This window comes from Alosa sapidissima, chromosome 13 (assembly GCF_018492685.1).
Source record: "Alosa sapidissima isolate fAloSap1 chromosome 13, fAloSap1.pri, whole genome shotgun sequence".
NCBI lineage: Eukaryota > Metazoa > Chordata > Actinopteri > Clupeiformes > Clupeidae > Alosa > Alosa sapidissima.
The window spans coordinates 28,778,360-28,802,401 of record NC_055969.1 but is presented as its reverse complement, the minus strand read 5'-3'; the positions used below and the strand labels follow the sequence as shown (position 1 = coordinate 28,802,401).

The following is a 24,042-nucleotide window of genomic DNA, read 5'->3' as shown; positions in this document are numbered from 1 at the left end:
TACATATGACTAGGGGATATACCAAGATTTTATCATCCTTTAGTTGAACCCAACATGAATTTCTTTATCCTACTTGGAGATTAAATGACAAAACATGAGGAATTTTTCACTTTTTGAGAATGCCACCATAAAACAGATCTAAACCAGTGTTATAATTTAAAGCTAGATGTCATCTCACCATTCAATTGATCTTTTTATGACTGAAAATTTTGTGAGCATAACTCTTCTTTAATCTCGGACAAAAAAGGCCTGAAGGCTGGACCAGTGCATTTCCTCTACTGACATACCAATCATAAACAAACATCCGCACAGACATTGAGGTTACTTGACTAATTCAAATGTTTGACAGATTGAGAGGGAAAACACCCCATAAAAGCTTCTACAATTGCCTCTACAATGCTCAGAGCCACCAGCCTCTCAAGACAGTCGGCAAAGATGTGAGGATAAAGAGTGGGGCTCCCCCACGAGGTCTACTGTATCAGTGCCTCTCATTAGAGCCAAGGAGAGAGAGAAAAGCGCATTTAGTGAACTGACTTCTTCTAGTTCTTCTGGCTGGAGTCACTGTGTAAGCCCTGGGGATGGAGAACAACCCGACTGCAACAGGAAGGAAGAGGAAGCGCGGCTGGCTGGCTTGATAACGGAGTTATTCGACAAATCAAGTTCTTTTTATTGGCCTTGTGTGACTGAGCTTCACAGATCACGGCGAGGCAGACGACACTGCCAAGCGATATCCTATTGGCTGCTTTAGATTACCTTTGGCAGCCATTTTGAAGATCTTTGTTCAGTTCCCCCCAGAGTCCCTCCCACCAATGTACACAACCTAGTGCTTTGTCCCTGAGGGAGAGGACCACGAGCTAACCAACCCCCTCAGTCCATGAGAACTCTTCAGATCAAATGTTGCATTTCTTTCTACAAAAAGTTGAGGATGGGTTTTGTGGTCAGGAAAGCACTAGGGCTTATTCATACGAGGTGAAAAAACATCACCTGGTACATCTTTTACACAGTCAGCGGTGACGGCAAGATGTTCTCCCAGCTATGCCTTATACAGCCCATCACCAGAAGTGGCCTCAGCTGGTCTGGTGCCTGGAAGCCAGCCAAGCATGAAACAGTTGTCTTGCACACATCCATTTCTCCCCCTCTTCCGTGTCCTCCTCCTCTATGCTAAAACTCTAGCGGCTCTCTTGTGGTTGCTTGGCAACAGCCTGACAGATACTAACATAATCAGCTTACTCTGTGAGTTTCTCAAAAAATGACATCTGTTTCTTAGACTCCTCCTATCCAAGCAGGTGACATTTCTACCATTGCTTTGTCCTCACTGAGGCAAAATGGAGCACCCACTCAAGTTGGAGCCCTAGTAAACACACACACACACACACACACGCACGCACGCCTTAGATTGTGTGTATATGCACGCACACTCAATCACACATATCATCGCACCTCTCTATAAGTCAGCTCCCTTGTCAATTTTAAATGATGTTTTCTCCAGCAAAAGTGGAGAGAGAGAGAGAGCGAACACAATAACTCAAGACAGCGAAAGGGAACTGTGTGCACCAGCCAGCTGGCAGCGGCAACGAGTCCCCTTGCCCCCCCTCAAGACACGGCTCCACGTCTCCCTCCCTGACCTCAGCCGCTGCCTTTACTTCATTAGTGCAGGCATGCAGGCGGCCCGCCCCGAGCCCAGTGGCAGCGCAGAAACCAAACAGGAAACGCTCTGGAATGTTCTTGTCTTGGGAGCTGGAAAAGGAAAACTCTGCCAGAGCCCTGCTCTATCTGGGACCAAGGGGCATGCATGCGGAGAACAAACAGAATCCATAGAACATGGGAACTCAAAAGACCAAGAAACAGAGGCAGCAGCAAACCCCTCCAACTAGACCAGTTTAACGCTAATGAACACTACAGTCCATGTACAGTAGTCAAGGCCCAGATTATTCATGCCCATGGCAAGTTGTGTTTTACTGAGCCTTTTTATTTGACCAATAGATGTCTTCTACTTGGAAATGACATCAGCATGAGACAAAAGATCATCCACTGTGCTAGAGATCTAAATGGGTTTAACTAGTTCTGTTTTTTTTTTTGGTCAAATTAGAAATTGAATAAAACAAAAAAATGACATGTCACATGAGTATGGGCTATATGTACTATACACTTATTCCTTGCACTATGTTGCCCTAGATTACTCCAGTTCATATTTCCATCTATGAGGAAAAGAATCAGCAATACTTGCTCAGGACAATCTGATCTAAACAACGGTCTCCATATTCTCAAAACAGCATGGCCCTCTGCCTCTCTGCTCTGTAGATATAGGCATAAGGGGATGAGTGCACAGCCTGTGGGTGACTAAAGGGGGGATTGGCTGCTCGTCAGCCATCTCAGTATCCCAAAGCAAATCTATTTCTGTGGATCTGGATCTTCCTCAATATCACTTGCTCTGACTCTCCCTCTCTTTCAATCTCATTCTCAGTCTCTCTCACCATCAATCTGTAGCCGTCTCTCAGACAACAAGGGACTCTGCTCGGACTTTCTATCCTCGCGTTCTGTTTATTGTTTGGCTTTTTTTCCCACCAGCCTCTTGTCGTTGGCCGTGTTCTGGTTTCTGTTACATAAGCACAGCCCGTGCTGCCACCGAGGCTGGAGTTCACACAAGCCAGATAGGATGGGGGCTGGACAACGCAGACCACACACTCCATCTCCCCGTCCTTCTCTTCTTCTTCTTCTACAGTCACTCTCTTCCACTCCTTCCTTTTGTTCCCCTCTCTGTTTTCCACTCCTCTCCTCTTCAGCAGCTCCTTCAAAACACATCAGGACCAACTTTTGCTGTTTGACTCATTTGCATGACCAATATGCAGTCGTTTGTAGTGGCTGTAACAAAGGCAAGGACTGTTACTTCCTAACCTGAGAGAGAACATGTCTGTAAGAGAAGTAGAGGAATAGGAGAACATGGTTCTAAAACTACTTCACTAGCATGCGTGCATGTGACTAAGAGTGCGGTAGTGATGTGAGGGGCGCAGAGATCCGGTGACCACACAGGACGATGCCCACACAGACATTGTTTACAGTTGCCATCCATCATGAAGTCTCGCTCTCCCCTTCTCCCTCTTCACACTCACTCTGAGTCTCTGTGGACTGTGGACTGTGTAGTGTGTGGTTGGTCTGGTCTGGCCTCTCATAAACACAGGAGGGAGAGGCGCAATGAGGATCCTCTGTTCTAGTCTACAGGATTTCCAGGGCTGGGCCCCTAAGAGGTTTGTTCAGACGTTCACCCTGACCACTGTGATGCAACAGCCTCTCTATTTAGACAAAATCCTTCCCCCTACCATGTCCACGATGAGGTCATAACAAATAAGGTATATCGGCGCTTGTATGTGCACACACTTAAATGTTTATATGCATGTCTGTTAGAGAGGACATGACACTTATGTTATATGATTATAGAATTATGGGTAACGCTTTACTTGACGGGTGAGTTCATAACACATTCATAGCAGCTGTCATAAACTGCACATAAAGCATTCATGAGTGTTTCATGAGACATGACTCAACATTCATACCAAACCTTTCATGAATGTGGAAGACAGAACGACGAGAGCTTGTCAAAATAAAAAAACAAAGTCGCAAAGCAGCATTGCCGTTTTTGGACCAAACCTCTTACCTGATCACGTCACATCTGAGTCAATGGGTTACTCCAGTGCCAAAAAGACAGAACATGGTCAAGCAAATAATGTTTGTTTCATAAAAAATGTATTTCTTTTATGATGTAACCTTTGCAGATGTCCAACCGTTCGTTCCAGGTTACACAAATACGGGTCAGCTGAATGTAAGCTAGTTTACCTTCCAGTGTTAAACTCAGTTATTATGAATACTTCACAACTTGTATAGTAAAGTGATATTCGATGTAGACTTCATAAGATATTCATGAAATATTTACAAAGGCTGGAGAGATTAAATTAATGGTATCCAGGTTACACAAATACAATGTTGGACTTTTATTTTGACAAGTTGTCGTCGTTTCACATTCATGAAAGGTTTGCTATGAATGTTGAGTCATGTCTCATGAAAATCATGAATGCTTTATGTGCAGTTTATGACAGCTGCTATGAATGTGTTATGAACTCACCCGTCAAGTAAAGAGTTACCGAATTATGTGATTGGGTGTATTCATATAGCCTGGATGCCAGCCGAACTTAGCCCCGGTCACAACATTGGAGGTTGGGAAGTTCGGTCTGGACATTATGGAGCAACTATGCCCGAACCAGAGCGGTTCGGAGTCACGGTTCGGACCAGAACTCCTGAACGGTTTTGTTCAGAGCTGAAAATGCAACTGTATTTGACAGAGGACAGATGTAGGTTTCTAGTGATAAAATATTAGCTTTCAGTATAGTAAGATGTCTTTGTAAGTGACATTTAGATTTCGCCATCACGTCTGTTGTACAAGATATTGACAGCGCAATAACCAGAAAACAATGTTAAGGCATTTGTGGAGAAGACGGCAGCATTTGTGGAGAAGAAGAACCCCTGTAATCACAATCACATCCCAATGGAGCAGAATCAGACTCAAATACTGACTAGAATTGAGTATGACGACATCGGGCTAATATTCATACATATGTCTATGGTGGTAAGAGTGTATGTAGAGTGCAAAACGGTGTGTGTGTGTGTGTGCAAGAAGAATGAATGAATACAAGCGTGCAAGTGTGGCAGTGAGCAGCAATAACAAAGTCGGTGTGTTTGTGTGTGTGAAAGTGACAAAGTATGTGCGGGAGTGTATTAGTGAATGTGTGTGCTTGGCAGTGAGCATAAGTGTGTGTGTGTGTGTGTGTGTGTGTGTGTGTGTGTGTGTGTGTGTGTGTGTGTGTGTGTGTGTGTGTGTGTGTGTTTCCACGTCTCTCTAGCAGCCCTGCTACTCGGCTGGCTGATGGCAGGCCTGACAATGGCAGGAAAAGGGTGTAGGAGGGGGCGTCCCGCCGGCCTGACCTCTTTATTGTTCTCCCGTGGACGTGGAGGAGCAAGGAGGAGGCGCTCCCTCCATCTCCCTCGTCCTCCCCCTCCCCCCAGGAGCACCGCGCTTGGACCCAGACCCCCGGGCCTGCACTCGTGCTCCTGTTCCTCAGCACGTAGGCCCCGGGGCCACTCTGTCTGGCCACACCGGGCCTTTGTTCAGCAGGAACCGGACACATCCTCACTGACTATGTGGCAGACAGGGTCAAACCCCCATGAACACCACCAAAACCATTTGGAGGGGGGAGGAGGCAGTGGTGGTGGTGGGGTCATACATCATACAAACACGCACATACACACACACACACACACACACACACACACACACCGCTGTGAGCACCGCGGTAGCAGGGCAGCTCACTGCTCCGGGTTAGTGTGTGCTTCACCTCACTGTGTGTTCCTTCACTGATTCACAAATGGGATAAATGCAGAGACCAAATTCTATGTATACGCAAGTATACTTGGCCGAGAAACCTGATTTACATTTGGGAGCAGTCGTGGCCTACTGGTTAGGGCTTCGGGCTTGTAACCGGAGGGTTGCCGGTTCGATCCCCGACCAGTAGGAACGGCTGAAGTTCCCTTGAGCAAGGCACCTAACCCCTCACTGCTCCCCGAGCGCCGCTGTTGTTGCAGGCAGCTCACTGCTCTGGTTAGTGTGTGCTTCACCTCACTGTGTGTCCACTGTGTGCTCGGTGTGATCACTAATTCACGGACGGGATGAATGCAGAGACCAAATTCCTTGTATACGCAAGTATACTTGCCCGAGAAACCTGATTTACATTTACATTTACACACACACACACACACACACACACACACACACACACACACACACACACACACACACTGTAAAAACATATAAATCAAGAGGACCTTGATTCTTACATGTAATACACATAAAATGAATAGATGGATAGATAGATGGATGGACAGATTGATACAGTAGATTGATCAGTACATAGTTAAAAAGATACCTTACTCATGCCAGAGCAAAAGCGAAAGCAAAATGGAGCACAAGGAAATGCTCCACTGGAGCCATGGCAGTTGATGCAGACAGACATGGAACAGCTCAAGCGGACGGATATGTGTCCAGTACATACTGTACGTGCACATGTGCACAGCTACACTTGGCCACAGACGGCCAGACTGGCCTGCGGATGGAAAGCGTGCGGTTTCTCAGAATGGGAAAAGCGACAGCGTGATGCAGTGCGAGCCATGACTGCGCAGTGGCCACCGGAGCACTTCCCTGTCTTTGTGCCAGATCACACACAAGGCAACCAGGTCAGATAATAAATGTTCATATAAACACACACACACACACACACACACACACAGCTCCCCTCCCATTCCCACACACACACATACACACAAATCAATCCACGCACATTTATGATCCTGACTGGCCCACGCTGACTGGGGAGAGTGTGCACTGGGCCACTCTGCTGCTTGGCTAGCCCCACGGGGAATTGTGCTTACAAGCATATTCTAGGTCACCTCGTCTACTGACACATACACAGATGAGGTTAAGCTTCCCATCTCACACAAACACACACACTCACAAACAAACAAACACGCACGCACACACGCACGCACGGACGCACGCACGCACGCACTCACACACGGTAGATATGTGGGAAGCGTCACTAAGCCTGGAGGGGAGGAGCTCAGGAGGACTGATCAGACGTGCTCGGAGCAAACCCCTGGAACGCTGTGAATTCTGTCTGTCACAACAACGGCTTCTTGTTGACAACATCAGACAAATGACCCAGGCAGCCTGTTCAAATTCACTGCCACAGGCTACATGAGAATGAGGAATGAGGGGGAATGATTGTTGTGGAGTGTGTGTGTGTGTGTGTGTGTGTGTGTGTGTGTGTGTGTGTGTGTGTGTGTGTAAGAGTAGGCTAAAAAAATGACAGAGGGACACTGACAGTATGTGTTTGGGTGTGTGGCAGGGGGGTGGGGATGCAGTGTGTGTCCTGCCAGAAAAGCATGGGCTCCACATGGCAGTCTGTCACGGCTCTGCTGAACTAGTACAACAAATCAGTGAGAGGAAGAACAGCTTCTAATCGTGACGAAACATCTGGATCAGACAGAGACAAACATGGGTCTTGAAGGGTGATGAAACCACTGGATCAGGCTGAGAGCATTGTGCCAGACTCACTGGCATCAGAGCCAGTGGAAGTTTACTGTGACTGACCTCAGACGCTCGGAGTGGTCATAGATGTAATCACAAAGATCAGGGAGACTCATGTTGATCACACACCGTCTGCTGGTTCCTGGCGACAGTGCAGCCATTCAGAAAGTATGTGACACAGGAATTGTACATCAGAGCACTGCCTGGATGTTGGGGGGATTGGAGGTGGAGGAGGAGGTGGAGGAGAGGCACTGAAGCTTCCGACTGACCCCCCCACCCCCAGGGGAGACTTCTTGGCTGGGGCTATCCCTGCAACACTGCAGAGGAAGTCCCTTTTCCTTCTGTGCTATTCCGGACCAGGTACTTTCCCCATTAAGAGCAGGTAGCTGCTATTCAGAGAGCCAGACAGGAAGTGGGTTTGGGGGGCGTCTATTCCGCATGCAGAAAAGACCCTGAATGGCTGAGAGCGGCCCAACGGGAAGTTACCAGACATGGCCGCCAGTTGTCATCATTTATCTTAACCTTTTGATCATGTTGACATCGGTTGACACATTTACCCTTCCTAAAATAGCATTGAATAACCCATAATAGAGGATAAACAATATAATAAAACAATAAGAAAATGGGCCCCATTAACAATCATCAGAGCTCAAAGATCTCTGGTGATCCCTAGTTTGTATAAAGGCCGACGATAAGGTGCCTGGAGTCTGAATGTTACTCAGAACCTGTCCAGGCCTCCACACTCTACACAAGCCATGCTACTAGAGCTCTGCCAATGTCCTTCTCATACAGAAGTCTGGTCAAGCCACCACAACAGGCCATCCAAACCTCACCAGTGACAAACACAAGGACTCCGGCTGTCCTGCTCCGTTTGTGCACAGGTCTTATGAGATATATTAAGCATATAAAGTTCAAGGGAGGACGCGATCACTCCTGCCTGTTGGTGACCTGAGAAGACATCAGATGATTTATTGGGGAGGATGATGACATTTAGATCGTAATCTTGTTTGGGATGAGCTAAACACCACACTGAACTCTAACTGGCCTCTAATAACTCCATTCATTACTCCATCTGATTCCCTGCTCTTAAAACACATTATCCTGCCAGGTCAATAGACAGTCAGTTTTTCAACCTCTACAAGTGGAACTCCGAGAAATGACACAGACCCATACAGAGAGTCGGTCACGCATCAGGGAAACATCATTCCTCAGCGGCCCAAATCCATTAGATGGAGCGGACAGATTCTTGGCCCATCCCGGCCACTGAGGTTGACCTGGTGCCCCATGCATAGAGCTTCCAGGTCATGGGTTCTATGTCGAAATATGCAAAGCACCCAAAATCACCACAAGCAGCATGGAACTGAGCGTGACTCTATATGCTTGACGGTGGCGACAGGCTGTCTGAGATGAATCCTCCATAACACAATGGCCGCCTCTGTCCCCCTCTCTCTGCGGCCTGCTGCAGGAGGCTCTGCGCATCCCCGCCTGTGAGGGCAGGCCAGAGGAAGGAGGCAGGCCTACGTCATTGTCTCCTCAGAACAATGGCCTGGCATGGCGTAGGGCCACGCACTGACGCGGACACCGGGGCAGGCACTGGCACACAGCAGCACCAGCATGGCAGTGTGGGCAGAGGGCATGGCCCAGGGTGCACGGCTGACCTCGTGCCCTCTCTGTGCCACCCTGCCTGCTTCCTGCCCATAATCAGACAATTACAGTGGCACAGAAACAAAGACAATCATGGCTGACTAATGCAGATAAGACACATTATAATGCAGCTACAAATAAGGGGAGAGTTGTAGGCAGTCATAGGCAGTAGAACACCAACTGACATTCAGGACACCAACTGCCCTTGGGAAACACATGCTTGATATTCTCAACCTCTCAGGCTAGTGCAACTCATATTGCAGCCAGCAGAGGTCAGCAAAACTCTTTCATTGACAGAATTTTCTACATGCTGAATTTGAGGGGCGATCGAGAACTACCGATACAATGCAGCAGAATAACAGAATATCCATTTAAATAATACATTTTTATTTTATATATGAATAAATATTTTATATTTCGAATTTAAATTAAACGTTAAAAGGAAAACAAATTGTTTTCAATTTTACACTGGTCACATGCCGGCAAGAATATATATAACCTCAATTTCCTAGTATTTGACTCATTGGTCAGGTCTCATTGGTATATTACTACAGATTATATTGTAGCTGCCTAAGTGGTCGCTAATCTTTCCTTCATGCCAACAGTGAACATCTTGCACTATATCTGCGGCTGAGTACAGTCCTCTGAAACACATGTCCAGTTTTAGGTTAAGCTCAACTGAGTAGGTATATACATCATGGCAACATCTATGTGCTCTGCTGAAGGGACTTCACCTTGACCACTGCAGTGTGAAGAGAGTGCGGAGCTCAGTGGACATACAGACAAGGCTGTACAATCAGCAGAGTTGCCACCCACTTCCACTGACAAGCTTTCACACTTTTCCATGAGTTTCAGGGCTTAAATTTCACTGCGGGATTGCGGGTATTGCGCATAATTTGTTCAAGTCCCGCAACTCTAGCCATCATAATGCGAGAAATTCCCGCATACACTTTTACAGCCTGTCTGATGACGTTAATATAGCCTAATCATTAAGTGGCGAGTTGAATTGAACATAGCCTCATGCAGACGCACACACACACGGAGAGAGAGAGAGAGAAACACTTTGCGCTTACGCAAATAGGCTACGCTACCATGGCAAACTTTTACATCTGGAAAGAGCTCCTTGGTAACGATCCTGCTAGCTCAGGTCACGTCAACACTTGATCCCAGAAAGATTGTCTTCGACATGTTAGTTTTTTGAACATTTATTTTATTCACTAGCGACTATAGCCTAAAACCGTCAGGTTGAAGGGGGGCTAATTACTCCATAGAATTACTCTCACGTATTTTCAGTGAGTAAGTGACAGGCACTCAATTACACCTACTCATCAGCAATGTGCACTCAATTGGACCTACACACCACATTAAAGATATGCCTAAGTGTTATAGGTTAAACGTCAATATGAGGCATTCAAATTACTAAATATGTTTAGCTACTAGTAATTACTAGTAAAATGCTAAATGCATTATTAAATAAATACAGTACACTCTATATGAATTCAAAAATATATGATAGAAACATATCACATAAGCTATCATTTTCAGTGTGTGTTTGTGTGTGTGGAGAGAGTCAAGCAGAATCTAGGATGTCCACTGTTGTGAATGATCCCACTACAGTATATATTACTGATGACGTCAGGGTGGTGGGGGCCCCAAAATCAAACACTTTTTTAAAAAAAGTATCGAAGTATTGAAATCGCAATTCTTGACTTGGTATCAGAATCGACCCCCCCTCCCCCCCAAATTGTGTAAATCCCCCCTACATGAATAACCTAAGGGGGGAATTCCCCCCCATTTTGAAAAATGAATTTTAAGCCCTGAGTTTTCAAGGACCAAATATGACATTTCCTGGACTTTCACAAGCTACAAGCACAGACTGGGCCTCACTGCAGAAATCCGCAACAAACCGCTATCCATGGAAGAGCAAAATAACATAATTAACTACATTAGAAGTACTTCCAAACAGAAGCATACTTCAAAACTTTCAATGGTTTTCACGTAATGTCATGCATTTTATGTAAATTCAATGACTTGTCAAGCTCCCCATGACGGTGCTTTACACTAAAATTGGAAGGTCAACTGCAATTATCTTGCCGTCATGGTCTATAAATTAATGATACAAATCAACACATACACATAAACAGAAAATGTATTGACAGCACTAATCAAGATAATATAGCTTCCTCTTAATAGCTCCTGATGTAGGAAGAGAACTGTTCCACTAGATGGCAGTAGGTGATTATAAAAAGGCAATGTTGGCAGATTTCATAGCCACTAGGTGGCCCTCTAAACCATCCACTGTAAGAGGATCTTCAGTGGCCTGACCAGAGTGAGTGGATCAAACTCCACAAAATTGGGTTAAGAGGAGCATGTTACAAATTTAGTTTGGCGTCCAAGAGTACTCACTCTTAAACCAGGCAGAAACTTCTCCATCTCAGTCAGATCAATGCCATCATCATCATCAAGCTTGCCCTTTATCATCCTAGAGTGGGAACAGAAAGGGTGATCAATAGGACATAATGATTCAGTGACAGATCTATAAAATTGATCTGATCAGCCTAAAGCAGTGTTTTTTTTCCATCACTGATTTATTTCCCAACAGTTGTGGGAAAATATAAATGTTGTTTTACTTAAAAACTAAACAGATGAAAATGTATACCTAAATTGTACAATAAAATCATTAGGTACTTCTGAAATTCCTGAAGAACATTATTGTCTTGCATGAGCACTTGGACTCTTGTTGGGCTTTGAGATTTGGGTATACAGAACCTCCTTTGGGTAGCTCTAGATCAGGGGTCTCAAACTCAAATGAGCTGGGGGCCACTTCTGCCAACGTCATCTGATTGGAGGGCCGGCTATTTCTGAAAATGCAATGTTCTATTCTTTTAAACCTGGCAAACTAGGCGTTGGGGTTAAGAAAGCGACACCACTGGATTTTTATATCAACATTTCAAAAGGCCATGGCTTGAAAGTGGTCAGAGATAAAAGTCCTACTGTAAATGTAAAAATCTTTGAGTATAAACAAAAGTTTATGAAGGGGGTAAATGTACTAATCACTGGATGGCAAGCACCTCAAATTATGCACATTTCAGTAAATACTGGATGAACATATTTGAGCAGGTTTACTTTCCTTTTTTTCATATTACCCACATAACAAATTAGCAGGAAAACACCTAAGATGTATACCAACACCTAAGATGTATATGGTTTAGTGATGTATTACTAAACCACAAGGCCTACAATAAAGTATTCTGGTCAAATCAGTTCCTATCGCGGGTAATCTAAGTACCCAGAAGTTTGCATCATATTGCGGGTGACTTTGTAGTTCTTTAGAGCCCTGTTTTTACTAGCCCTGCTATCTGTACCACGTCTATTACGGACACTTTCATCACGATTACCACTGCAACCTCCAAGCTATGTTGGAGGCAGAGGGTCGAAATAAGCATGGTATGCTTAGTGGACACCGTCGTATACACGCAAAGACGCACCTCAATTCACAGACGCACTGTGACTATCACTGTCAATAGACGATCGATCATAATCTCCAAAAGGATATTCTCCTTCAGAATCAGAATAGGTGAATAACATAGCCTACCTAAGACTTCATCACACGTGAACGTTTTTCAACATTAGGTGTAGGCCTATTTCTGCTTCAATTTGTGCAAAACTATGGCCTACATCGCTTCCGCGTCATTACAAATGCACGTCTTTGTGTTTCTCGCATGTAATACAAGTAGGCCTATTTCCTGAAAACTTTGCGCAGCGATTTTGGGTTTGAATCAAGCTCTGGATGTCTAGCACATAGTGGAGCAGAGTAGGCTACAAATGAGATGTGTCACCGTACTTAGATCTATCGTCAACTTTAATCAGCATCGTTGTTTGTCGCAATTAAAAATAGCCTCAAGGGCCGGATTACATCATTACATTATTATTTTGACATGCGTCACAGGCCGGAATTGGGCCAAATCCGCCCCGCGGGCCGGATGTTTGAGACCCCTGCTCTAGATCTAACTGCCTACCTACTAAATGAATGAATAAGAATGTGTGTGAGCTCACCCCTCACGATCAATGTGTGGGAGGTGCTTTGGTGTCCCGCGGTATGGCTTCCTGTGAAACTGAGAGAAATCCAACTTCTCGGGCTGAAGATCCCATGTGGCTCCACTGTTCAGGGCAAAAACATCCACGCAAACACACGCAAACAAACAACAGAAAACAAACATCAAACAAAATACATGTATTTCATCAACACATAAGTTCAATGTTTTGGTGGAATATTATATGGCTGTTGGCAAAGATTATATTGCTTTTTAGTTTTGATCGAATCCACTAATATTTTCACCTATGCAGGAATCAACAAGCATGACGCAATGTTTTTATTTATTGTTTAACATGTTAATCTGTTCTGATTGAAGTCCACACCTTGTGTGCAAACATGTATCTAGAGGTCATCCTCTCAGGAGGCCTATAATCCCATGTGCTCCAGACAGAGCACTATTTACTTGATCCTAACCAGAGCCCTGCATATGCACATGAGCCTAGGTACAGTAAAGCCTGTTTTTAATCTGATACAACAAAAAAAAAGCTCGTTTGTAAGCAGATATGGACCTCTGTCACTACAGGGATTTCCCAAGTTAAGCTGATTATATCAGAGTGGTGGGGTGCATGGCAAAGAAGTGGGAATGCCTGTAGCCATGTCTGGTGTGGCTCAACTATAAATGTCCCCATCTCAAAGGGTCTTCCAGGAAACTAAGGACATTGAAAGGACAAACGAATGTCTATTTATCAGAATCTCAACAGCAGCATCTGCAGAAAGGTACCTGACAGACCCATGGCTTTTCAGTCTTACTGTCTGAGTCCCAATACTGTCTGAGTCCCACTCCTAAATACTTTTTTAAATCCAGACAAAACATGTTGTTTATTTTGGAGGGTAGAAGACTAAAAATAGACTCCAGTATGGGGATTACTTCATTAAGTATAGCCTGAAACTAAGCTAGCTTTAATTAGATTCTTATTTCCACAGGCCAGTCTAGATGCTCAGATGCTCTTGTGGTACCAGGTGACATCACGAGAGGCCACAAACAAATCCACTGAAGATGGTAGTCTAGTTTGGAAGAGCTTGATATTTATTAAATAGGCTATAAAGTCTTTTAGTGCTAGTATCACAGCGTAGCATTTTACAGTTCTTACCCGTCCAGGGTGTTGGCAGCCCAGATGTCTGTGCCCAAGATGTCTAATGAGCCCTCTCTGTTTCCATTCTATACAGCAGAGAGAAACAACATCAGTCAGGTTAGACCTGCTCTTATGTGCGGGAGCCAGTAAGGATCATGAGACTCAGGAGCTAGGACTAACTGATTTGTCATAAGGTTAAATAGTCGTTCAGCCCTGCCTGGGGACAAACCGTAGAATAAATGAACAAGAGAATTGAATTGATTCAAAATCCACATGAAAGTTTTAAAAGAAAAGGTCATCGCAAGGGGTGTACGTTTACTATAGCTTAGAGAGAGGTGAGCCAACTGAACATTCTGCCTATAGTTTATGAGAATAGTACTGGATTCACAGAACTGACTCAGAGTCAGCACAAGTCTTGAGTGTGGTACCTTGGCTGGAGCTCTAAACTGGTTATTCCGTCCCCGACTACCTGATCTGGAACCAGAGCCAGGCCTAGAGCCAGAGCTGGGCCTCGACCCCGTGCTCCCATTACTGCTGTGCTCCCACTCGTCCTGCAGAGAGAAAAGGGAGGAGAGAGAAGAAGTGAGAGAGAGAGAAAAAGAAGGAGAGAAGAAGTGAGAGAGAAGAAGTGAGAGAGAGAGAAAAAGAAGGAGAGAAAAAGTGAGAGAGAGAGAAAAAGAAGGAGAGAGAAGAAGTGAGAGAGAAGAAGTGAGAGAGAGAGAAAAAGAAGGAGAGAAAAAGTGAGAGAGAGAGAAAAAGAAGGAGAGAGAAGAAGTGAGAGAGAGAGAAAAAGAAGGAGAGAAAAAGTGAGAGAGAGAGAAAAAGAAGGAGAGAGAAGAAGTGAGAGAGAAGAAGTGAGAGAGAGAGAAAAAGAAGGAGAGAAAAAGTGAGAGAGAGAGAAAAAGAAGGAGAGAAAAAGTGAGAGAGAGAGAAAAGAAGGAGAGAGAAGAAGTGAGAGAGAAGAAGTGAGAGAGAGAGAAAAAGAAGGAGAGAAAAAGTGAGAGAGAGAAAAAGAAGGAGAGAGAAGAAGTGAGAGAGAAGAAGTGAGAGAGAGAGAAAAAGAAGGAGAGAAAAAGTGAGAGAGAGAGAAAAAGAAGGAGAGAAAAAGTGAGAGAGAGAGAAAAAGAAGGAGAGAGAAGAAGTGAGAGAGAAGAAGTGAGAGAGAGAGAAAAAGAAGGAGAGAAAAAGTGAGAGAGAGAGAAAAAGAAGGAGAGAGAAGAAGTGAGAGAGAAGAAGTGAGAGAGAGAGAAAAAGAAGGAGAGAAAAAGTGAGAGAGAGAGAAAAAGAAGGAGAGAGAAGAAGTGAGAGAGAGAGAAAAAGAAGGAGAGAAAAAGTGAGAGAGAGAGAAAAAGAAGGAGAGAGAAGAAGTGAGAGAGAAGAAGTGAGAGAGAGAGAAAAAGAAGGAGAGAAAAAGTGAGAGAGAGAGAAAAAGAAGGAGAGAAAAAGTGAGAGAGAGAGAAAAGAAGGAGAGAGAAGAAGTGAGAGAGAAGAAGTGAGAGAGAGAGAAAAAGAAGGAGAGAAAAAGTGAGAGAGAGAAAAAGAAGGAGAGAGAAGAAGTGAGAGAGAAGAAGTGAGAGAGAGAGAAAAAGAAGGAGAGAAAAAGTGAGAGAGAGAGAAAAAGAAGGAGAGAAAAAGTGAGAGAGAGAGAAAAAGAAGGAGAGAGAAGAAGTGAGAGAGAAGAAGTGAGAGAGAGAGAAAAAGAAGGAGAGAAAAAGTGAGAGAGAGAAAAAGAAGGAGAGAGAAGAAGTGAGAGAGAGAGAAAAAGAAGGAGAGAGAAGAAGTGAGAGAGAAGAAGTGAGAGAGAGAGAAAAAGAAGGAGAGAAAAAGTGAGAGAGAGAAAAAGAAGGAGAGAGAAGAAGTGAGAGAGAAGAAGTGAGAGAGAGAGAAAAAGAAGGAGAGAAAAAGTGAGAGAGAGAGAAAAAGAAGGAGAGAGAAGAAGTGAGAGAGAGAGAAAAAGAAGGAGAGAAAAAGTGAGAGAGAGAGAAAAAGAAGGAGAGAGAAGAAGTGAGAGAGAAGAAGTGAGAGAGAGAGAAAAAGAAGGAGAGAAAAAGTGAGAGAGAGAGAAAAAGAAGGAGAGAAAAAGTGAGAGAGAGAGAAAAGAAGGAGAGAGAAGAAGTGAGAGAGAAGAAGTGAGAGAGAGAGAAAAAGAAGGAGAGAAAAAGTGAGAGAGAGAAAAAGAAGGAGAGAGAAGAAGTGAGAGAGAAGAAGTGAGAGAGAGAGAAAAAGAAGGAGAGAAAAAGTGAGAGAGAGAGAAAAAGAAGGAGAGAAAAAGTGAGAGAGAGAGAAAAAGAAGGAGAGAGAAGAAGTGAGAGAGAAGAAGTGAGAGAGAGAGAAAAAGAAGGAGAGAAAAAGTGAGAGAGAGAAAAAGAAGGAGAGAGAAGAAGTGAGAGAGAGAGAAAAAGAAGGAGAGAGAAGAAGTGAGAGAGAGAGAAAAAGAAGGAGAGAAGAAGTGAGAGAGAGAGAAAAAGAAGGGGAATTATAAGGTATGTGTTACATGTTATACTGTATGTGGTACTGTGATATGGATCATGAAATGATGATGCATGGAAATGATTATCCCACTAGGGACATCCATCCATCCATCCATCCATCCATCCATCCATCCATCCATCCATCCATCCATCCATCCATCCATCCATCCATCTTTGTTTTCTGTAAAGTTGAGATTGTTTGAATTAACTTTTTGCAAACTTGGTGATACAAAATGAGAGTTGACAGTTTATCCTTTTAGCCCCAGTGTTGGCTGTGTAATGAGTGATGCGTGAGCTGTAGGCAGCCTAAATGGAGCCGCGAGAGAAATGGACACCAGAGCCCACAGACTGCTGACAAGGCCAGTTACCCATAGCAACCACTACTCCTGGTGCTCTGAGAACAGCATCACTACACTACACAAAAGACCCCTGCCAAAAATATCACACACACAGATTACTACGAAGTCCGTTTTTAGTACAGTATACAAAACTGGAGTGCAGAGAAATAAAGAGCTTTTCATCCCTTGTTGAATACTGACTAGCAGACTGATGTTGTATTTGCCCTATATCCCTAACCCTAACCCTAGTCTTCTCCAAACTTGGAGAAAGTTCGTTTTTTGCCCTATACCCTAACCCTAACCCAAAGGTCAAAGGTCAAAGGTCAAACTACTGCCTTACCATAATGACATTCTAATGTCTTTGCCCCAGCACCCACTTCCTGCCCCTTTTGCTTCCTTCCCATGATCCTCTCAGAGAGCATTCCACACAGTGGTTCAGAATGAAACCTGATACCCCTCAAAGAGACCCAGCCCTTCTTCATCCTCCTCTCCAATGAGCAATGGAAAGGGGAAAAATACAGGCCAGGACGCATGAGGAGAGAAGCAATGAACGAGGGAAAGGGGACGACTAGTCGGTGCTTCCTAGATGATAACATACTGTCAGACTGAATTGACGTCAACTCGTTATCACTTTCTGTGTAGTCAAAAAACTGAAATGGAAGGGCCATATTTTGTTCAAGAGCCCAAGACCTAATGGAGTTTACTGGTACCAGCACTCGTCATGTGACTGGCTTCAGTTCCTCCCTCAGACCACAGCCATGGAGTTACACTGCAGAACACTGCCTGCTTCGCTCTGTGGAACTTTCTGAAAAGCAAACTGCTGTGGTGAGTACCAGACTAGAATTTGAGTCCACGCACAAACAATCACCCTCAAACCTACAGACAATTGTGCATATCCTGCAGACACACAGAAATACAATTTCATCTTCACACACACACATACACACACACACACACAATCCAGATCAGTCTTACTCAATAATCCTCAGCTGTATCAGGTGTCTACACCATTAGGACAGACTCAGCTGCCCATTATCATGCTTGACCTGGTGGGCCATGGACACAAAGTACTACAACACAATTTGACTGCTACACTGCTTTACTCCTCAAACAAAGGCTTCAACATGGACTCAACTGCAGGGGACACAGCGAGAGAGAGAGAGAGCGAGAGCGAGAGCGAGAGCGAGAGCGAGAGGGAGAGGGAGAGGGAGAGGGAGAGGGAGAGAGAGAGAGAGAGAGAGAGCGAGAGCGAGAGCGAGAGCGAGAGCGAGAGCGAGAGCGAGCGAGAGCGCGAGAGAGAGAGAACTCTGCACTGCTAGTCACTGCACCTGTGTGTTTGTTTATATGGGACTGTGTGGGTATGAATGTGTTTGTAGCAGCTAGGGGGGACAAACTGAAGATTACTGGGTTTTGCCTCTCTTAAAATCAACATTTGTTCCCCACAACATGCCCTTTCTTCATGTGCCTAACCTCCAATTTAGCAAAACACATTAAACAACTGGGTACATCACACTGAACAACTTTGCCGGGGATCAAGTGCTTCAGTAAACAGAGACATGGTCAGAAATCTCAGCTATGGTGGCCCAGACAGGACAACACTCACCATCAGCCAAGGCTGCAAAGCCCCAAGCTAACCGTGTGGAAAAACAGTGCAGCAGGTGTCACCAACACACAATGTGCACACAAACCCACCCACACAGACAGACAGACTCTCATTAATGCACATAGGCCGCCTCTCTGCCTCTACTAATGCTACTTAGGACATTTCTACATTGCAAATATGTTTGAATGCATCCCAGCAGGGCAGCCGTTAGGGCAGCCGTGGCCTACTGGTTAGCACCTCGGACCTGTAGGTATGGCCATTCGGTTAGCTGGTTCGAACCCCGACCAGTAGGCATGGCTGAAGTGCCCTTGAGTGAGGGGCACTTAACCCCTCACTGCTCCCCGAGCACCGCTGTTGATGCAGGCAGCTCACTGCGCCGGGATTAGTGTGTGCTTCACCTCACTGTGTGTACACTGTGTGCTCTGTGTGTTTCACTAATTCACGGATTTGGATAAATGCAGAGACCGAATTTCCCTCACGGGATCAAAAGAGTATATATACTTATACTTATACTAGCATTACAATTAAACTCACAAATGTGAAAACAAATCCAGACACACACAGCATATGCGACTGCAGGGACACACAGCCTAGGGTAGCCAGGGCTGCAGCATGCACAAAGTGCCGGTGGTTGCCAAGAGCGGGCCAGTGGCAGACAGCCATTAGCCATGCACACATAAGCAATCCCGCGACCCCATGTGTGGAGCGCCACCATGCTGAAAATGAAGCATGAGGTGGCGACAGAAGGGAAGCCCAGAAGGGAAACCCCCTTTTCACATTTGCCTGGTGGGCACGTCTGACAAAGCACAACACACTACTATGTGATCTTTGTCTATTTTTGGCTGTTTTTTAGATCCTCTCCCAAAGGGCAGAGAACATGCCCAACAGCGTAATGTAAATGTACAGAATCAGCTGGTCTGGAATATAATGACTAGCTTAGCTGCTGAGCTGTTTATTAACAAGATACTGCTTATTCCTCTATTGGAGGCTGGATGGGTGCTGTGGTCGCTGGTAAGGCTAAAAACAGGACAGTGAGATGACGGGAGGTGAAATCAGACTCTGCCTACTGACCTTGACAGTCATTGAAAGGCTTTTAGAAAGAATCATGGAACAGCCTCCCACAACCACATTTCACTCAAGCAAATCTATGCTCCAGCCATGTAAAACTAATCAATACACATCTAGCTGGACACGGAGGCAGCACAGCTACACTCAACTGGGCCAACGCCAACACAAAACCATCAACCAAGGACACTGTTTGGTGCAGAGTTCTGACTGGCCAACTCAAAGGTTTGGAGAGGAGGATAAACCAGGAGTCACAAGGCTTCCATAGACAGGCCTTACAGACACTGTTGGGGGGGGGGGAACTCACTGGTTTGGATGAAGCTCTCCCCCGCGACGATGACCAGCTGCCATCTATCTTATCACTGCAGTCCTCTGTCCACTGTGAAAAGAACAAACCCAGACAAAATTAAGACAACAAAAGGGAGAGGCAAAAATAGCACAAAACAAACAGAACTGGAAACACATGAAGTCAAACGGGCAAAGTGCAAAGTCTAACTTAAAGGTAATTTAATAATGATGCAAAATCTATTTGCCAATTCAATACCATGGCCAAGATCCAAAGCACAGACTGGTTGATCAGTTCAATGCTCCTACACATAGCTTTAATTCATGCACGAGACACTTTGCTCAGTGAGTGACTTTACACTAACCAGTCATTTAAATTAGGGCCCATAGTCTTGACCGACACCTCAGTCACCTCAGACTGAGAGACCAACTGATGTGATCTGGACTTGCTCACTTTTTTTTAACAAGGCTTCTGCTTGGACAATGAAAACGTTCCTCTAGCAACAGAGAGCTGAGACTTTCTGCATGAATATCTGAGAAATGCTGGTGCAGAGAACACAACTAGTCACATGCCTGACAAAGCCTTTTTTGGTACACATGTCTGTTGTGCAACCTGGGGTCCGGACAGTCACAGTAGCTACACCAGTCAATAACAGCATTAATCTTCTAAAACAGATGGGTGTTTAGCCCATCAAATAGTTCAGACTGGCCTTCAGTTTGCATTCATCAGTTTCATTCATTGTCCTTTCAACAGAAAGCCCAGATCACCAGGTGCTGACTCATCAAATACCAGATTGGCGGTCAGTTTAGATGATATTTGATTCAAAGTTTTGTTTTCTGGTCCAAAAATGAATTACAGAATTCTGATGTGGTCACAAAATATAGTTGCACTGCATTTCCTGACATTGCATTTCTGCATATTTCTCTGGTCCTGAAGAATGCAAACAAATCCTTGAAAAACATCTCAGTGACACTAAGAACTCAGATGCACAGGATGCAGAGAAATAAACATAGCTCAGGATGTGATCTCTAGTCTAAGGTAAGTAACATGCGAAATCCACTGACCAACAAAAGTTTCTGATCTGACACTGGCCTGTGTACCTGTTCATCTGTCTACACTTCACATCAGACACTGGTGAACATGAGACAGGACTACTATACTATACGATGGCATCTAAACAAGCTTCAGTACGAGCACCAACACCACACTCAGAAGTGTAGACAACTATGCAGGACTACAACACAACTTCAGATAGAGCTTGTTGACAAATGGATATTGCACAACATACTGACTGACCTGAGATGAATCAGACACCATTAAAATGAGATGTGGGGAGTTAATGATGTATGTGAGTGGGGAGTTTATGATGCATGTATTGAGTATGTACGTTAATTTACTGTAGACAACGCACCGCATATGCTACAGTCACATTTCAGTGCTGCTCTAATACGGAGCCACCGTATTAACCTGTTGAGGAGTGAATTATTTTTCTGGTTCCTTCTAGAATTCTACGCAAAGATCTACAGTTTCAGTGTTCTTTATACAGTTTATGGGGAAAATCTCTGTGGGTAATTGTGGCATCATTATGCGGAACTCTCGGTTCACGAACATTCTAATCACATATTTGTGACCGTACTCCACAACAGGTTAAAGAGGAAGTGGCCCAGTATAATCCATCAAGCAGTTGAAAAGGAGGCAGAGCAGAGCGAGCCTGTCTCAGTGAGGGCCCTCACCTGGGACACATGGGACTGGGTTTTGTCCCCGTCTGTGACCGCCTCGCCCTTGTCACCCAGTAGGCCCTGCACCTGGTACTCCAGCACATAGGAGTCGATGAAGCGCTCCAGCTCTTCAATCTCCTGGGAGCGCGTGCTGCCGGCCTCCGACGACGCTGACGCCACTGACGAGTTCTCCATGGCAACAAGCTGCCAGCGGGGGAGGGAGGGCGGAGCGGGACCTGAGGAGGGAAATGAGCAAAAGAGTTTATCACAGGGGGAGACTCAGCAGCAGCCATTTAAACATTACATCTGATTTCACAACTGCAGCTCATTAGATTCACCAGTTCACTTTGAGTGTCCTTCAGTTTGCGGAAATAAAGCCAGGGCCTGCTGAGAAGGGCCCTTCTTAAAGGCTCAGACCAGTATCCGACCCCTGCCGTGGGAGTCTACACCACATGAAATCAACATCACGCCACCGGTGCAGTGCCATGGTTCCTCCAGCAGAGGCAGCAGAGAGTGCGCGAGCGCCACAGTGTGTGCATCCCACAGGGCTGCTAGAGTAGGCCTCTTCATTCACGCATGCTGCTGCGCGTCTGCCCTTGCGCCAGGGAGCACGGAGGTCAGAGACAGGCTGCTTTAGCTCAGGCAGGAAGAAAGCCTCCATTCAGGACGGCCTGGAGCCGCCAGCGCTGCCCCTCCAACACTCGTGGATAGCTGCACCGTCACTCACCACCTTGCCTATCTACACTTGATCACATGTTCGTCCAGCTCACTCTTCTCACTGCCCCTTGTGTCCATCAGCCCTCATCTGTTGCCACTGCCCACCTGGAATCCCACTTCCCTGTCCTTCTCCCCCCTGCTCTATTCTTATTATAACTAAATTTATTTTTATTTATTTATTTATTATTATTTATTTATTTATTACTATAGATACATTTCCCTCACGGGATCAAAAGAGTATATATACACTTATACTTTGAGGCAACGTCCTGCCGCTGTCCAGTCATGGGACTGCTCATTTGTGGGTGGGGCAAGAGGAATGTGGACTGCCGTTAATCTCTTGTAAATCACTACTTGAGAGCTGGCCAGGCAAAGCGGATTTACAATAGGAGGAGGCATACTGTTAATAAACTACACTCCCAGGGACAAGACCCACCACAGAGTCTTGAGCTGATACACACAACGCACTGCGCCCATACAACACAAACACAAAGCATGCCTAATGTGCTGCTGCACCAATAATACACCAATAATAACAACAACAATGCCAATACACTCAGCAAAAGAACTGCTTTCTCTACCTTTGGAATGGCTTATTTTAATACAGCACTTTTTGAGCATCAGCCTCCGGGGGCGGTCACCTATTTAAATCTATTACTTGGACCTTCTGGAATGGAGCATACCATTAACCAGTGTGATTGGAGCATACAGTACCATTAACCAGTGTGATTGGAGCATACCATTAACCAGTGTGATGGGAGCATACCATTAACCAGTGTGATGGGAGCATACCATTAACCAGTGTGATGGGAGCATACCATTAACCAGTGTGACAACTAAACTCCGTTTAGAATGAAACCGGTAATATCTGACCAAACCATGCGTGATGCAGCACAATGTGTGGTTCAGATCCAGACAAAAGACATACGTGCAGGATCAACTGGGTTGCGTTTCTAGTTGTGCACAGATGTCATATGACACCAAAAACATCTCTTTAAGAGTTCATCTGTATCGCAAAACATGACGACTTGTTGTCACTTGTACGGCTCTGCTCTGATTAAGCTCTGATGAATCACTGAGCAAGTTCTGCGACTGCTTCAGGACAGAGAGAGGAAGAGTGAGGGAAAGAAAGAGACTCTGCACTAAAGAGGCAGGATCAGTTAGGAAGGGGGAAAGGATGCAGGACACAGCCATCAAATCCTCTGGGAGGAAACCAATGAATGAGGAGCAGGACACTAATAGCTCTTGTCTGAAAGCTTTTCTGTTCATGTACACACGTGCATTCAAAAATGAAGTCAGACCACAGGGGGCAAATTTGAATGTGCATTATCTGGATTGACCAAATATTGTGAACAAATGATGGGTTGTCTATCAAATAGCATTCAATAAATAAGTGTTTAAAGACAATAAATATGTCTAAATCCTCCAAAAACAGAACCTAGGTTGTAGATGATTGTAGTTTCCCTTTAAGTCCAACACAATCACTGAAGGATGTATCAAGTTTGTATGTCAAGTTTGTCTGTCACCTGAGCAAGTCTAGGCATTCCTCAGTGGAGATAAGCTTAACAGCTTGAAACAAATTCATATTCATGCATCAGCAGAGACTCTTTGAGGCCATTACAGAGCACTAACCCACTGATCCACTTAAAGAGTACAGTAACAATTATTCCTGACCAATAACCTAGATGAGGTAGCCTATTTAAAGGGCTAGCCTACTATGAACACCAGTATGTACAGTTGCTTACTTGTACAGCTGCACGACTGAGGTGCTCTTGGCTCTTAGAAACCTTGTGTAGGCCAACAGGATTATAATGACGACTTCTCTCTCTCCTTTCCTACCTCCTGCCTACAACCTGGATTTTCTTCTATTTTTATAACAGCAACAGTATACAAATGATA

General features: G+C 44.9%; 1 protein-coding gene across 2 annotated transcripts in view; it reads right to left on the bottom strand.

Moving 5' to 3' along the window:
• Positions 1–24,042, bottom strand: part of ctif (CBP80/20-dependent translation initiation factor) — a 73,713-nt gene that overhangs the window by 38,687 nt on the left and 10,984 nt on the right. For both annotated transcript variants that reach the window (XM_042059475.1, XM_042059476.1), the window contains exons 2-7: positions 21,442–21,662; positions 19,730–19,801; positions 14,374–14,496; positions 13,964–14,031; positions 12,833–12,937; positions 11,183–11,258 (exon numbers count right to left, since the gene is read on the bottom strand). In XM_042059475.1, coding sequence (XP_041915409.1) covers positions 11,183–11,258; positions 12,833–12,937; positions 13,964–14,031; positions 14,374–14,496; positions 19,730–19,801; positions 21,442–21,621 — 624 coding nt within the window. In that variant the 5' untranslated portion in view covers positions 21,622–21,662. The remainder of the gene's footprint in view (positions 1–11,182; positions 11,259–12,832; positions 12,938–13,963; positions 14,032–14,373; positions 14,497–19,729; positions 19,802–21,441; positions 21,663–24,042) is intronic.